Source organism: Dreissena polymorpha, unplaced genomic scaffold (genome assembly GCF_020536995.1).
Source record: "Dreissena polymorpha isolate Duluth1 unplaced genomic scaffold, UMN_Dpol_1.0 chrUn138, whole genome shotgun sequence".
In the NCBI taxonomy this organism is placed as follows: domain Eukaryota; kingdom Metazoa; phylum Mollusca; class Bivalvia; order Myida; family Dreissenidae; genus Dreissena; species Dreissena polymorpha.
Window position 1 is genome coordinate 19755 of NW_026273452.1, and position 18449 is coordinate 38203.

Genomic DNA, 18449 nt, shown 5'->3' on the forward strand with positions numbered 1-18449 from the left:
ACACACACACACACACACACACACACACACACACACACACACACACACACACACACACACACACACACACACACACACACACACACACACACACACACACACACACACGATTGCCCGTGTATAAGGCCAAAATGCGATGCTGGAATATTTTATATTCAAAATTAACGAAAGAAATGAATTGAAATAACAACAAATTATCAACATATTAAACTCACTGATGTTAGAAATAAGCATTTTATTATTTGAATGAATGTCCTGATGATTTTATGGAAGATTAATCAGCAGGAAATTGAACACAAGTGTAAAGTAAATCGCGATCTGTCGAGGGCTAGATTTCGTGTTTCGCGGTCAGACGGACCTATCTATCGATGTCTCCATCTTTACATATGCATGGAAATTCCGGCATCTCTAGAAACAGGAGATTTAGTTTCTAAATCCCCTGCATATTGATGAGGCCATTTCCTCGTTAATTTGAACAATACCGGACCGCAATTGACATAGGAAACGTATTACGCAGCGACCGAATCCTGAGGATCCTATTTGAAGTGCCATCGATTTCACTTTTGGAAAGTCATTCGAGAATATATTTGTTTCAAATAAAATAAGATTTCTATTTACATATTAATAGAACGAGAGGAATTCATTATTCCAGCAAAATTGTTTCCTCTGTAGTGATCTTGTGCAAATGCGAAATGTTTGAATTGGCTGTTGATTCGGTCGAGATCCTGTCCGGAATCGTTAGACCTCAGACAATTGCCCCTTTAATGTTTGGTGATCTCGTATCAGTTTCCCAATATTAATTTCAAACAGCCCATACAATCGTTAGCGCCTTGCTATGGGAAAAGGGCGTGTAATGCATGTGCGTCAAGTAGTGTCCATCTAAGCCCGTGAAGTCCACACAGGCTAATCAGGGACGACACTTCACGCAGTAATTGTTTTTGTTTTCATTTTAAAGGAAGTCTTTTCTTAGCAAAATCCATTTTAGGGGGAAAGCGTCTTATCTGTCGTCCGCACAGGCTCATCAGAGACGGCTCAACTATGTTCAACTGCGAACACCCTGCAATTGAAAGACCTGTAAACCGATAACAATTAACGGGGTTTTAAGTTTACAAAACAATTTAACTATATTATCTGGTTGTTATTGGAATATTTTCGAGCAAAATTTAAAACATATTAATAATAACTTCTGCTAACGTAGGATTGCATTTACAACAATACTTGTGCGTATTGTAATACTTGAATTTCCGTTTTGACATTTGCAGTTCAGCATCAGTTCATTATTTCACACATACATCCATTTCCGTTTTCTTAAAACTTATGCAATTATGTATTACATGTTCTCTAATGTTGGGCAACTTGACACTATGGTTTTAAACTTAAACAGATTAACGATATTTTAGTTTAGTGCTGGTAACAGCAATTTGATAAGACGCATATGGTCGACATTTACTCCAGACGCTGCATTTTCCACGGTTATATAAACACGATTGAATAATCGCTTTTAATTGTATTAATTTTTTTCCCTTCATATCGGTCCGGGGCGGCGTTTCGCTATGTTTTCAATTACAATATTACAATGAACATACAATGCAAGCGATGGACTCTGCTCGCTACACATGTTATGAACAGCATATTGGCATTTGTGCCGATTTCCGTAGTGATAGGAAGGCAAGATGAGTAATGCGTATTCTGACTGTGTGACTGGTCTGTGGAGAGTTCTGTTCTATAGAAGCAACCCGTAAAGCTGAACATGTGCGAATGTGGGTGCGTGTTTGTGTGAGGATTAAACGTTTAATGATTCGAGGTTTATTTAGCTCGGAATAAGACATGCATTGGAATGCTTTCGTAGCATATTTTGCGATTGCCTGTAAGTATCAGGATCGTTAAATATGAAATGTATATGCATGGTTTTACTATAAAACGAACGATTACTATAATTATTCATCATCAAGGTTTGTAAAGAAATGTATTGTTGAATAGACGAATGTTGAGTATTTTCTTAAGGGCTCTTGACATATATTGAGTTTTTTTAAAGGGCGATATTTAAACGAATAAGAACACATTCGAATTAGTTGTACTATTACTTAAGAATTTATGACAAAATATATTGTTATAGACGTACGGCACTTAGTTATCGCTACAGTATTTTTAACTTTCTTTGTAATACTCCTTTTCAAACACATACTTCATAAGAATACATTATAAGGTAAATGAACAAAGAAACATGTATGCATACACAAACGTTGATTGTATTAATTCAGTATTATATGCACATTTTGCCCTATAAATATATCAGCATAGCTTCTGCTTAACCCTTTACCTCTTATAAACGCACTGCGATGCGTTTGTAGGCCCTTAGAAAATCTAATTAAATTAACAATTTTCTTTACTAGAATCAAATTTTAAAGGCTTCATTTCCAACTGATGAGCAGCAAACAGCATAAAACCTTACCAGACTGCGAGTTACTCGCACGCTGTTCTGGTTTTATGCTTGTTATACAAGCCATTTTCACTTTGTTTCTTATGGGGAAAGGGTTAAATATTATTTTCATGGCATCCAAAAAACAAGACCAATCATCGCAGGACATTATTTAGTTCTGCTCTGTCAATGACAGTTGGTTATAATTCCAGCTCATATTGAGCGGCTATGCACTTGGCTTCCTTGGCATCTGAAAATAAATCATTTCCATAACTATAATCGATGCAAACATTGTGGACCTTCGTGGAAGACTTTCAGAGAATATTTTGGGCAACGGTCAAATATTGAGCATATTCAGCTCGCTTAATTACCATTTGTCTCGAGCGCATAACAAGTACCGCATGTTAATGCTTGATATTATACAATAGACAGTATTTAAAAACTAGCAGCAAATGTAAACAATGATATTCTTTGTAAATCCCACAACTTAAAGGATTGTCTTTGATGATATTTGTATTTGAATATAAATCACTGCATGTCATTTTTTTTTATTAATTACGACTGCCGATTGCTTTACAAATGGTTCTTTCGTCTGGAATTTCAATTCATTTCTTGATTATTAAATTGTTGAAATGTATTTTATTGCAATGTTATTGTATCTGCCTGATCAACCCTTTTAAACGACATTTTTTTATTTATGTTTTTATTTTAATTTTACATGTATTTATTTAATTTAATATTAAAACTGGTCTATAGGGTTAAACAATCATTTTTAGAACAAATTGTCCAGGTTCTTTTCTTTTAATTTGGCGAAAATATATCGAAGAATCAGGGGTCGTATTCCAGAAACATCTTAAGTCATTTCTTAAATATTTTCACTTAAGTTAAAAATTACAATGTTTTGTATTTCTGTACTAAATACGGAAACACATGTTTTTTTACGGTATTCCTAAAATAACATTGGCATAATGATGTTATTTAAATGTAAATATCGATGCCAATCTATTGCAATATGAAATGAAACACTTAAGAAAATTTCCCAATTTAAGGATATTTAAGGAAATTTAACTTAAGATGCTTCTGGAATACGACCCCAGAGCCAGAAATCTTTACAGATTATTATGTCAAAAATTGTTTTTTTCTTTCTTTTTTCGGGGGGGGGGGGGGTCAACGTACTCTATAATGGTATTTACGAATTGTATATAAAGATGAGATTGAATTGAATACTTTTATGTAAATTCTCTTTTGAAATATTGTTCAAAATATCGTATCTGATGGCTTCAACCGTAATACAGTGTGTGCAAATACATACAAAATACGTATAGTTTTCTTTCATGATGAACCCCGAAAATTTAACCAAATTTGTTCAGTGGTCAGGCTATACGAGTCATACACACATATTGTAAAGTTGGCGTAAAAAAGCCACAAAAATGAATTAGCGGTGCTGTACATTGTTTTCTTTACAAATCATTCTCTGGGATTAAAATTGACTAAACTATTTTAGATCCTTAAGGCAAGTAATCATTTTGCGCTGATTTTCAACACATCAAGCTATTTCACAGTGTATGTGGTATTTTGTTGTAAGATCTATAACTAATTTGGCAATAGTATTTCTTACTTAACGTGGTCTATATTACAAACATTTTGATACCATTTGAAGAAACAAACAAATAAGTATTCAGTCATTTCGTATTCGAAATGAATCCACATGTAAACATAAAGTGAAATGCTGATTCCTGACATAAGCTTACAGTTTACCTCAAGAATGGATGTTTCTTTTTAGAATTGTACATTATCATCCAAATTTTGTTTAAAAAGATGCCCAGTGGTCTTTGAAAATGAAGACTATTGCTATGATATTGAATACTCAAAAGGAATTTTTGATGGCGAAATCAAAATGGCGAATGTCACAAAATGCGAGTGGGCCGTGCTGAGTGAAAAGGTGGTTAAATGCATTTGCGTAAGTGTCGTCCACGATTAGCCGGTGCAATCCGCACAGGTTAATCAGGGACGACGCTTTCCGCTTTTATGGTATTTTTTGTCTTAAGAAAGTCTCTTCTTAGCAAAAATCCAGTTTAGTCGGAAAGTGTCGTCCCTGATTAGTTTGTGCGGACTGCGCAGGCTTATCTGGGACGACACTTTTACCACACGCATTAAACCCCATGTTCAAAGAGCGCGGCTCAAATGTATTTACCACAGCTCGTGCTTAAAAATGTCAGCTTGGCTCTAGCAAGTTATTTTCCTGTCGTTCATTGTTTAAGGTGCATGATTTTCTGTAAAAATAAAACATCCAATGAAATGCCAGTGCTTAAAAACAACACAATACTTCACAATTTCAGTTGAATTAAGACCAGCAGAAATAAAAGATTTACAAGAAATATCTTTAAAAAGATAAACAGTGTTTATGTTGGTTCGTGTTGGAGAAAGATAATCAGTTGTATCAATTATATCATAGGTCACAACTCATTGTATCTGAGGAGTTCTTAGCTGCTTCACACCCACATCGATTACAGGTTGTTTCGCCAGTTTGGGTGGCTCATTTCTCAATATTAGATACATTTGATCATATATGTATATAAATAACACATACAAACTATGTAAACATGAAATAAATATAATAACAGTTTACCGTCCAAACGCGAATAATAATTACATAGTTAAAATATGTATTACCTGTTAAGTAGCTAGCCACAGACAGCTATTGGACTCGATTATTTATAGAATCGTGAGTCACATCGCAATCATGCTTAATCCTCAGTCCCATGCAGATGCCGGCCCAATCCGGCATGTAAACCGCGTAGCCGCCGTGTAGCTTCTTGTCGATCTTTGAAGGTTCTGGAATGTCCGGCATTGTCCTTTGGGATCCGGGAGGCCAACACGGCATTTTAGGAAAACTGATCCGTTACAAACCGGGAAGATGACAGCATTCGGTATGGTCCGTATAGGTGCCGTGCAGGGTCCGGTGACAGCCTATAGGGTCCGGCGAGAGCCGTATATATGCCTTGGTTGTCCATATTCGTCCTTGACTGTCCGGGAACAAATTTTAGGCCTCGGACCATCAAGGACCATTACGTCACTTTTACGGTTGTCGCCGGATCCTTCGCGGCGGTTACGCGGAATACGCCGGTACAGTTTAATTTTATCGCTACCATCACATATCAGCACGGAGCTAATAAGGAGGAAAACATTTCAAACATTGACATATACGGCGGCAAGGCAGCGGATACACGGACGATGCCGGATAGACAGAGTATTAACAAGGACCTTCACGATGAAAACACGGTGAAAACACGGAGTGTCACGGAGAAACACGGACGATGGCAGATGTTCATTTAAAAATGGGAAATTCCAAAATCGCTTCACTTTTTTTCTTTGCTACCGACGATGGGCGATGAGATGACGACCAAGGGCAAGCTTGTGCTACTTAAATGCCAGCTTCTACCGCTCAGGTTGAAAACAGTATCCTGATTGCTAACGCGAAGCTACGACTGAAAAATATAAAAGTGGCGAAAAAAGTAACTTTACCGGTAAAAGGATGAAAATGAGAACCATCTGGGTAAAAAAATGGCTAGTCAGAAGACTAGACCTTGGTCAATACGTTCGGCTGATGGACAAACAAAAGAAACAAGACGCCAAGGGATTCTTTAATTTCCTGCGCATGGGCTATTAAATATACCAAGAGATCCTGCCACGCATTGAACACATAATGCAGTCGAAAAGGTCAAACTACAGGACGTCTCTGACAGGTGGCATAAGCATTGCTACCACTGTCTCCTGTTTGGGTTCCGGGTCGCACACAACACCATCTCCAAGATCATCCGTCAAGTGTGTGATGCGATACTCGCAGATTTTGCTGAGTAACTAATTCCCTGTCTTAAACGCCAGATGAGTGGAAGAAATACGCCAAGCAGCTCGGCGACCGATGGCAGCTGCACAACTGTGTTGGTGCCTGTTTTTGGGCGGTAAGCACATCGCCATACAGCGTCCTCGACGTGGTGGCTCATTTTATTACAAAATGGACACGGGTTACCATTCCATAATTCTCGTGACCTTGGTCAACGCCGACTTCAAGTTTATTTGGGTCGAAGTAGGCAGCAACGGATCAGCCGGTGATGCTCAAGTGTTCAATAACAGTGAGCTGAGGGAAATCATCGACAAGGGAGTGTTGGGTCTAGTTATGTATGCGAAATACAATTCAACACCTTCGAATCCTGATTGTAGAATGATGGAATAAACAACAAAACTTGGTTTTATACGATGTAGATCGTGTTTGGTCCGTGTCGCCTTTGTGTGGGTCCATGGCGTTGTCGTGTAGATCCGGGTTGATCCGTGTAGATGCCGAGACTATCCGTGTCTCTGCCGTGTTGATCCGTGATACTCCGTAGCTTTGCGGGATAGTCCGTGTGGGTATCGTGTAAATTCCGTGTTGCTGCCGTGTTTGTCCGTTTAAGTACGTGTTGATGCCGTGGTGTTACTGGGGTGGTGGTCTGTCGACGTTCAAAAATGATAAAAAGCCCATGGTTCGTCCCGGATCTTCATCCGGGGGTATCCGGGACGATCCGGGACTGCCGTGTCCATCCGTGCTGATTAGGAACTGGGGTTTCACTCTTCATATTAAACCAATAAAAATGGTCTATTATTTTTTTGTTAAGAGCATGGTAAGAAACTATTATTTAAGGCTATGATTGCACGTTCTGCAGAAATTTCTGGTTTTGCCCAAGTAAACGCGATTCCAAGACCGGCTGACCGCGAACTTACCTTGGTAATTGCGAGATGGAATGCGATGTATTTACATGGATGTCACTATTGCACAGCTGGATAGTCGGCTTGCGTAAAACATAATACTGTAACATGTTTAAAGGTTTATTTTGAAAACAATTTAAAATAAGGTTTGAAAAAATAAGATCAGGCTATGGAACGACAATACTTATATGATAGATTCTAGTTCCAGAATGAAAAAGTAAAAACTCTCATTAAGTAAAAACCATGTTTTTCAACATACACTTGTTATGCCCTTGTGAAAGTTATTCATTAACATCAAAACCTTATGCTAAAAACAACTTTAATGTTGCCGATATACGTTAAAGAGCTTGTGGCCAAAACATACATAGAAGAGGAAAAAATCATATTTACTATAAATAAGGAAACATGCATCACATTATCGAGTATTCGCAAATTGGACACCTTTCATCTGTTCTCCTAAAATTTTTAGCAAAATTGAGATACGGGGTTCTGGCTTTAGGCCGTTAATTTTTGTTTTATTATAAATAAAAATAACATGCTAAAACTTTGCACGACTGTCTATTCCGTTAGCCTGTGTCACGCACGGGAATCTCGAGCCGTTTCTGGAGAGCACGGAAACGCACATCCGGACAAAGGAGGGCTCCTCGGCCATCCTCACGTGCATCGTGACCAACATGCAACAGAACAGGAGGGTAAACGTTGATTTATAGAATTGTACAGTAATTGATTTGAGCATCGCTCTAGGGAAATTTGGCTGAACGCTAATTCGCACAGGCTAATCAGGGATGACACTTTCCGCTTGTATGGTATTTTGCGTTTAAAGGAAGTCTTTTATTAGCGAACGTCCTGATTAGGCAGAAAGTGTCCACCCTGATAAGCCTTTGCGGACTGCACAGGCTAATGTGAGACGACACAATACAAACATGCATTAAGCGCAGAACGAGGCTCATGAACTATAAATAGCCAGTCATTATCCATGCCTTGTCAAACGGCTGTTTTCAGCATTCTCGGAATTTACTTGTTTAAATGATTCTGTTTGTGTAAAAACTGTTTTATGTGGTGGATATTTCTATTTCTTTCATGAATATATTTTATATATATTACTTATGTTAATTTTTATTGACATCCTTGTCAACCTAGATGACCGTTGTCTGAGTGGAAATAATACTTGCCGTAACTTGACGCGAATGCTTGTCCTGAATTTGACAACATGTGCGCATCTATTCAGGTTAAATGGTACACTCCCGACGGCAACACAATCAGTATCAACGACAAAATATACACGTCGGACCGCCGGATGTCGATATTGCAGCCGCTTCCGGGCACGTGGTCTCTCCGGATACAAGGGGTGCGACAGCGGGACTCGGGACTGTACCGTTGCATTCTCGACACTGAGCCCGTACAAACAAAGAACGTAAATCTGCACGTGCAAGGTGGGTACTTCGCGTAGTGTGTCCAGTGACATGTTTACTGTATGTTATCTGACATACACTTTTTTGGTAAAGGTTTATTTTACAAAGGTTTAGATGTATATAGCAAAGATTTGTATTTGGTTAGCAAATCACGGCTATGTTAGTATGTATTATGTTCGTACTTGACTTCGAGTAATCGTACATTCTGAACATTCTAGATCAAATAACAAGCATTTCCTAGCTTTTAACGATGCTATATTTTACCATTAATATCGCACAATATATCGGTTGAATGCAAACACTATCGCACATGCCGCTTCTTAGCATTTGCGATCCACCTCATGCACCTTTTTTCCACATGATGCAAAACTGCCATGGTCAATAACGTATAAGCAATAATTATATTTAGAGTTTATATAACTACGTGTAGAAATAATTCAGTGTTGATCATGGTACTTAACAGTTCCTCCGCGAATTTCTGCCTCGGACCATACCTCGGTTGGGGTCGGTAAACGCTTGGAGTTATGGTGCAATGTGACCGGCGAACCCACACCAGAAGTGAGGTGGTTCAAAGACAACACTCGTGAGTGTCATGTTTACTGTCTAGTCTGACTTTTAAGCAACATAGTAATACAATGGAAAATTAGAAACAAAACTGAAAAAATGCTTGTCTTGATTGTATAGCCAAAAAACATTAACTTGACATTCGTGAACACCAATAACATAAATCATATGTTTCTATATAAATTGTTCGCGCATTTTTAGCAAGCGTTTTTTCAGGCTTTAAAAGTATACTTAGTGATGTACGCTTCAGTTGTTTTAGATCGCTTCTTCTAAGGAAACTAAGTTATGTATTCTTTGTAACGGCACTGTTATATACTCGTGTATACAGGTCGAGACCACGTTCATATTGGTACGCTATCATTGAGTACTTGTTTCTGTACAGTAGTACAAGGCTGGCACCAACCATGTCTGCCATAACGCTAGTTTAACACACGTTATATTATACAGGAATAATTTAAACGAGTTGGGCATTTTAAGGGACTTGCTCACAAATGTTGCTTTTTTGAAGTTCGTCAGTAAATGCTTTTTATTGATAAAAGTAAACAGTTGTATTGCAGAGCTCCAGTATCATACAATATAGAATTCAAAGAAGAAAAAAAAACAAAGAGAAAAAAAACAACATTATACCCACTTGTCTCGAAAAATTGACTTTTGGATTACGCCAGTACTCGATAACTGCACTTATTGATTCAGATGTATGGGGAAATGGCTGTTAAATAATGTCAAGGCAAATCTCAACAAACGTTATATATCCGGGACAGGAATCTTACCTCGTGATCCTCGGATTTTTAGCCCGGCAATCTTCCAACCCGTATCTTGATAGCGCACATGATGTTTTTTTCTATTAAAGTTATATGCTCTTAACTTTCTAAGGAACCACACATTCGTCAAAGTTCGTATTTAAGTGGTCAAGTGAATCGAAGCGTATTTGTTTATCGTGACTCATCTCTATGCCACCATACTCTTGATATTTATTTATTTGGGTCAAAGCCCAACAATAAGTATAGAATAAGTATTATTATGAAAGTTATTTTTCTTTAAATTATTTTCTTAATTAAAAACGTGCTATTGCAATGATTTTAAAATATTGTAATAAACCATTTGTCCGCCATAAACTGCCAATGGAGTGGTTGATGTCATTTTAAGAACAATGGTTTAAAATTACACGCAATTGTATATCATTCTAATACAAATTATATCCAGTTAATGTCTATCTTAAGCATTTAATTTGTTTCTTCTTAAAGCATTACTAGAGCATACGTCAGAGCATTGTATTGTCGAGTCTACAAGCATGCGCGATAAAGGTGCCTACGAATGTGTTGCTGAAAATGGCGTCACACCATCTGCAACTGCCAACATAAATGTCGACATTTTATGTAAGTCATGCTTGCTAACTGTTTGTCCTACACATTAACACATCTTTAAAGGGGCCTTTTCACAGATTGTGTCATGTATTAAAGTTGGTCATTAAATGCTTTATATTGATAAATGTAAACATTGGATCTAAAAGGCTCCATTAAAAAAAACACAACAATACAATTAAAGAAAGAAAAAAGCTGTCTTCAACTGGGCTCGAACCACTCACCACGGGAGTAAAAGTCTATGCTTAGACCACTCGGCCATCCGTGCTCATACAATGAGTGATGTATTTTTTACTTAATATAAGCAATCCTCGTAGATTTACAAAATATAACAACAACAACAGAACTCTCCAAATTATTCAATCGTTTCGTGTTGCAGTGCTTTATTATTTTCAGTTTATAAAATCGTCAAAGATGCATATAATGGATTTTGAAGAGCGTGGTAAATGTTCAGTATTACTGTTTACTCACAAATATCATAACTACAACGAACATTTGCGAATCCGAAACAATTTTTTTTTGTCAATTTACCAGAACGTGAAAAGGCCCTTTAACTTGGACTAAAACATTGTCAACTGCTTTTATAATGGCTACGTCTTTCAGCAACCGTATTGAAATATATCGGACATTTAAAAAATGTGCAATGTAATAAAATAGAGGATATTTGTTGGATTCGGTGGATTATCGATCTAAATTCACGAGTGATCATAGAAAATATATATTTTATATGATCACGAGTGAATTAAAATCGATAATCCACTGAACCCAACAAATTTTCTTTTTATTTTATGCTTTTTTTCACAGTTTATATACAGTGTTAAAGAGTTTAACTAAAGAATTTCGCTGGGAAAATGACGTCATTTCGTTAAAAAAATGACGTCATTTAACATAAACAGTGAAAATTATCAAAAATTTTCACTGATAATTTTCATTGTTTGAAACTGTGAAATTATCAGTTTTAATTCACTGATATTTCTCTATAAACCACCGGAAAGCATAAAATAAAGAGATATTATGCCTTAAATTATCAGTGTGCATACTGTGGTAGAATAGATTGGTCAACCACGGCCCAATTTGACATCACACGCATTTCAAAGGAAAATTATTGCAATATTGTTGCTGCCCTGTAAATCATTAAGTTTTCACAAAAAGATCGCTCTGTGTAACTTGTCAGGTATTTGTAAAAAGTTTATGTAATAAATAAACCCGCAAAATGGCTTTTGCAGATATCAATGTTTAATCATGTGAAGAACTTCATGTAATATCGCGTTATTTCGTACATTTCCGTCCTCCCCAAACGGTCTCGAAGTAAACCACTAGCTGGAAATATCATATGTCTATGAAATACATGTTTTCACTCGATTAATGTAACCATTCTCGTTTGCAATATCAGGTAAGTTCAAATATGAGTTACAATAATATGAGCAAAACATGGAAAACACTTTTAGTTTACTGTTGGGGTCGTTTGCAAGTATTTTAATGTAATAATTGTTATACATCAATGAATAAAAAAATCCTTGAAATATAATATTATTACATGTAACAAAAAATCAGTTGTAAATATGCATATTTTTATTGTTTAAAGTTCCACCTAACGTGACGTGCCTCATTGAACGGATAGGCCAGTTCGTAAACAGACAAACGAAAATTGAATGCAAAGTTGTCGCCAACCCGGAAGCTACAGTCACGTGGTATCACGACGCAACGCCGTTGAAACAAACGTGGAAATATAGAATAGAAGTATGATGTCTGAAAACATTAGGCGTAGCTAACAGATATACATGTTATTTGCTTTCTGAACAAGTAATTAATGAATACATGAACATATACCTATTGTATCTAATACTATAAATAGAAGGTGTCACTATGTTGTGTTGCCTTATTTATCATCATACGTGTGCTAACATTCACTAACGATGGACATCTTTGAACCACGTTATACGAAAATAGGTATTATGCCATATGTGGCTAGAATAACGTCAGTCTACCTGCGCATCTGCATAGTTTGGTGAAGAACAAGCCTGTCCGCTAATAAGACCACCAAACCCTGCATGAATGTATGGCTAAGAGCGTATCTCCGGACCTGCCTGCACGATTGCGTATAGCATGATACATATTTTCGCAAGACGCGGCTCATTTGTCGTTTAAACCGTTGATAAATTATCATGATACATTTTCTTAGCCCAAATCTTATGTTGGTCTGTTTTTTCTCCACTGCTGTTTACCATATACATTACTGTTATGCTTTTAACCCGAAACTTCTTATGGATAAACCACTAAAGTGGAAAGTGTCGTCCCTGATAAGCCTGCGAGGACTACAAAGGCTATTCTGGGACGACACGTTAGACACATGCATTAAGCCAAGTTTACCCAGAGCGCGACTTATTTGTTGATATTTTCCACATTCCAGAGCTTTTCGGAAGATGGAGAGACCAGACACTCACTTTCAATAACCACGTTAGAGAGGTTTGACTTTGGAAAATATATATGTTTTGCAACGAACTCCGAAGGTTCCGGTTCCTCCGCTACCCATGTTTATGGTAAGAAATTTAGAAAACAATATGTCTAAGTCATATTTGTTTTCAAGCGATGATTACCGGGGTATGCTTATAATATTTAAAACACTTATATTCGCCAAACGAAACTTCGTACTTGAAATAGATAGGAACAAAGAAGACTGCATACCTTCAAAGTGGAATAATGTATTTTTTTATAATGTCATAAATCGTTCAGGCCTCAAAACTACTTAGATGTAGAAAGCCAGTATACGATGGAATACAATAAACAAAAATTGTTTCAAAGAGCGTTTGCACATATTTTGGTATGTCTTGAAGTTTGTCATTAAATGCTTTACATTTATTAATGTAAACATCGGAACTCAAGAGTTCCAGTATAAAACAAAAATAAAATTAAAGAAAGAAAGGAGGCACAACACAAATTTGCAAATCTGGATTTTTTTTCTTCAATTTTGTCAATTTATCAAAACGTGAAAATGTCCCTTTAACATATTCATAACACAACTATTTGATATTTGTAATTTCTGTTTATATAAGTATTCCACTGCACGTGTATTTAATAAATGTTAAACTTAACAAACAATAAATGAGCATTGGCTGGGAAAGTGGGCTTTATGCATGATCGTAAAAAGTCGTGACACTAACCAGAGACGGCACTTTCCGCCGGGACTGCTTTATGCATGATCGTAAAAAGTCGTGACACGTACCAGAGACGGCACTTTCCGCCGGGACTGAATTATCATTAAGAAGAGACTTCCTAAAAAAAAAATTTCCTTAAAGGCGAACAGTTTCTTCCCTGATGTCCCTTGCAGACTGTACGGCCTGTCTGGGACGACACTTTACGCACATGCATTAAGCCCGGTTTTCTTAGAACAATTATCAAATAATCTAAACACATTGTTTTAGAAATGCAAACTAGAAGCACGCCTTCCTCTACAACTTCTTCCTCTTCAACTGCATCAACTGCAACATCTACATTTTTAATAGGTAATTGTAATTTTATCCCATAAACCGATCAAAGACAAGGGGGACAACTTAGGTATTCATAGAACCCATCGTCTTTCTTTCGCTTTTGCATGACTTGAACAACAGGCTGCACTTTCTATGTGCTCTTTACGTGATTGCCTTCATACATTGTTCAATTACATACACACGCATGTTCGTAATCAATCTGCGATTTTCCTCGATTTTCTTATGTTCAAGACATTCGTTTATGATATTATGTGTCTTCATGTGACTCTAACATATTGAAAACGTTGCCATTACTTTTAGCACACCTGAGCACAACGTGCTATTGTGATCGTCTTTTGTCCGTCGTCCGTCATCCGTCGTCAAAATTTACTCTGTTGACACTCTGGAGGCCACATTTATTATTCAGTCTACATGACGCTACATTAATCACATTTATTGACAAATCTTCATTAAACTTGGTCAGAATGTTGAAACGAGAGCGCCGACGATGTTTCAAACATTTATTGGCGAGATACAGGGAAGTTTCTGCTGAAATAAAGTTTAAAGGAACAGTTGACTGAATGAAAATCTAAAAGGCTATCAAAAATATAAGTTTTCTTAGAATAAGTACAAATAAATGAAACAAGAAGTTGTTAAATATTGCAAACCATCCCATATCAATCGGAAAATCAGAAATATCTTTCAAGGGAGCTTGGTATTTTTCGAGCAAGTAAATGCCCGGATGTAAATGCCATTTCTGATGTGCTAGTCGTTTATTCATGCTCTTGTTGTAATTAATGTTATCATGGCATCATTTCTGTTTACGGGGCTGAACGAGTTTTAAATTCGGACGCTACAGTCAAAGTTAGATCTTTGTTTTTCTAGTTTTGTTTGTTAGTATTCATTATACTGTTACAATCGCTTCATTTTCATTTAAGAAGAAAGGAACAAGTCGCTGTATTTGCTGTGTTGTTGTTTTATTTACCGACTTCGTTACATACGCAAAATATAACATGCACGCATTCTGAAGTTGTCAATGCTTATTCAAATAATTTCAAATAATATGCAATATAATTTGCAGATTAATATAAAAATACGGTTATTAAACACCATATCTTGCCGCCAGAAATCGCAAGGTAAATGTTTGCCGTCACATAGTTTAACGATATTACAGCCATTAAAAAACTCGACAGTCTTCTGCAAAAAAACAAGACAATTATTTATCTGTTAAAAGTAGTTAAAGTTACGTACCCCATTAACAAATTCATCGAAATAGTATGTGAGTATACAAAAACTAGACACAAAATGTTAGAAACAAATTTATTGGAATAAGGGCATATATGAAACAAGTTGTGGAACTTTGATAATGTAATCAAAATCTCGTTTTTAAAGGGGCCTTTTCACAGATTTTGGCTTTTTTTAACTTATTCATTAAATGCTTTATATTGATAAATGTAAACATTGGCTCGTAAAAGCTCCAGTAAAAAATCAAGAAAAAAAAATTAAAAAAGGAAAAGAACATTGCCCGGAGCAGGTTTCGAACCAGTGACCCCTGGAGTCCGGCCAGAGTCCTGAAGTAAAAACGCTCTTGCCTACTGAGCTATTCCGCCGAGTACACATTTGTGACGTATTTTATACCTTATATAAGCAATCTTTGTAGTTTCACAAAATTTAACGATAAAAACAGAACTCTCCAAATTATTCAATCGTTTCGCGTTGCAACGCTTTATAATTTTTAGGTTTTAAAATCATCAAAAGATGCATATAATGGCTGTATTAGAGCATGGTTAATGTTCAGTATTACTGTTTCCTCACAAATATCATAACTAAAACGAAAACTTACGAATCTGAAACAACTTTTTTCAATTTTGTCAATTTACCAAAGCGTGAAAAGATCCCTTTAAGGGAATGGTTTTGGCATTGTTTCAAATGTCATTAGATATAGTTGTTTACATGTCTTTAATGTTTATAAAAGACTTAACGAATTTTTATAGAAAGAAAAAAGTTGAATAAAAAGCTGACGGCGCCGATTCTGGAACCTGTGTCGTCATAATCCGTAAGCGGATGCGCTACCATGGCGCCACGCCATTTTTCATGGACTGTAGCGAGACATAATACCTCAATCGTGATACATCGGCTATCTCGGATGAAATAAATCGTCTGCTGATCCAGAGTGATAATACCTATTTCAAACGTTATATAGCGTTTGCCAATAACAGAATTGTTTTACGAACGAAAATTATTTTCTAAGAACAGTTTTGCACTAAAAATAGTAAAAAAATCACTAGATATGATTTTAGAAAAAATCTTAGAAGACAATCTTTGAAAAATAGTTTCTAGGTGAAAAATTGTAGGAATATGAAAACTCGGTATTAAATTTCGTATGTATTTCGTCAACCAATATCCCACATCCGGGCATTTTTAACCCTTGGGAAACACGCACCCGACTTATAGACGTTGTTTTCTGATTTTCGGTTTACAAAAGTCTATTTGCTAAAACCAATAGCCTAAAAACATGTTTATTCTCAAGGAGTCACTTATTTGTCAAATTTTCATGAATCAGCTCGCACTTGTTTAGAATAGTTTTGTTCCTTTGGTCACAGATCAGCGCCTGTAGAATGCACAGGCTGATGAGGGACGACACTTAACGTCTTAACCTGATATTTTTCTTTACGATGATTCTTCATTAAAACGAAAAAAATCTATGGTAAAGTGTTGTCCCTCATTATGATTGGACGCCACTTTACGCACATGCATTAAGCCCTGTTTTCCAAGAGCGAGGCTCGTATGTAGTAAAACTTATTGGATTCTACAGATTGACTGTTTTGTCATTGTTATTTTTCATTTAAGAGTCGACTCCAACTACGAAATCCGTTCCCACGCCAAGTATCCATTCGTCCTCTAACCCACAAATTTCTGCAACGTATACATACGTGATAACGACACACTCGTCGGGTAAATGAAGTGCATTTTAATTACATGTTTCTGTACATATTAATACATGTATATAATGTCTTCTTTCGTTTAATGCTTCATCACTTATTTGCTGGTTGCGATTGCGTTGCTCATTTGGTAAAATATAATGATTTCTTTCAGAACAAGTTGCTGGACAATCAAACAGTGCTTCCATAACAATTTACCGATGTCCATACGTCATATTGACAGTAGCACTTATATGGATTGAATCGAATCACGCATAAACTTGATATCTGTGTTATAGATTTGTCTTCCATTTTGTATACTTTAACTTTAAATGATATGTCGTATACTATTCAATGTAATGTATTTAAACTATAAACATGCGTACTTATATATGTTTAAATGTATGACAATACATTAATAACCACTGTGTATAGGCACATTATATTATGAACTTTTTATGGACTATTTGTGCATACCTTTAAAGTAGAATATGTTATGTGTACATGATATAAGAATGTGATATTACCGTAGAATTCTTCAATAAGCATCTGTTTATTGTTTAAGATTGGCAGCAGAAATTTAGCGTATATTGGACTGCATTTCTTAGCACTGGCATTGCGGACAACTTGCTTGGACCTTTGAGCCTCACTCTGGGAAAAGGGGGTTTATGCACGTTCGTAAAATGTCGTACCAGATTAGACTGTGCAGTCCGAACAGGCTAATCAGAGAAGCCATTTACAGCGTTTATGTGCTTTCTTTTAAAGGAAGTCTATTCTACACGGAAAAAAAACAGTTGAAATAGTATAGGCAAAAAGTGTCGTCTCATATTTTATCTGGAAAGACGCTTTACGCACATGCATGAAGCCAAGTTTTCCTAGACTCATATGCCGACTGATTGGTTTCATTCCGTGTTGACGTGGTTACGGGTTTGAAGTTTAGGGGGGGGGGGGGTGACGAGGACATATTGTTATGTTACCCAAATCACACTAGTCACGGACATGCTCCCCCGCGATTTGTGAGCAAAAATGCATTTTTTAAAGATACCATAATTACTATTTTGCTATTTATCTGTACCAAACCTTAAGACGAAAAGTTGCACATTAAACTATATGCTTTCAGTGCACGGTATGGCTTTATATATAAAATCCATGTATTGAAAAAAAAATGTCTATATTACTGTGTGATTTTTCAAACAAGAACATATGTTCATTATCAAACAGAATGCTTCACGTCGTCTTTACCAATCGAGCGTGGTGCTCGATTAGTCATTGTCGGCTCGGGTACTACCTAAATGTACCTCGGGTGCTGTTAAGTATAGTTAAATGTACCCCGGGTACGGGAAATATATTCAAACGTACCCGACCAATTTAGACAATACCCGAGTTGTATTACCGCCCAAAATCCGATGCCGTAATACGCGCTGCGGAATACGACACAAAATTCTCTTTGAACAAAACCTGCACCAACATTCTTTTTTGAGTATGAGATTCGATGAAGAAAAATCCATTTTACAAAATATTGACATAAATATGAATAATTAATTAATAATTAATTTGAAAAA

General features: G+C 36.4%; 1 protein-coding gene across 1 annotated transcript; it reads left to right on the forward strand.

Annotated features, from left to right (window-relative positions):
• Window positions 1-1707: 1707 nt before the first annotated feature.
• On the forward strand, window positions 1708-18009 carry LOC127864137 (lachesin-like). The gene is made up of 9 exons (XM_052403829.1): window positions 1708-1867; window positions 7733-7854; window positions 8391-8595; window positions 9038-9157; window positions 10383-10514; window positions 12085-12239; window positions 12910-13039; window positions 16817-16921; window positions 17063-18009. Exons 1-9 carry the CDS (start codon window positions 1828-1830, stop codon window positions 17164-17166), a joined length of 1113 nt encoding a protein of 370 aa, XP_052259789.1. The 5' UTR covers window positions 1708-1827; the 3' UTR covers window positions 17167-18009.
• Window positions 18010-18449: the final 440 nt, after the last annotated feature.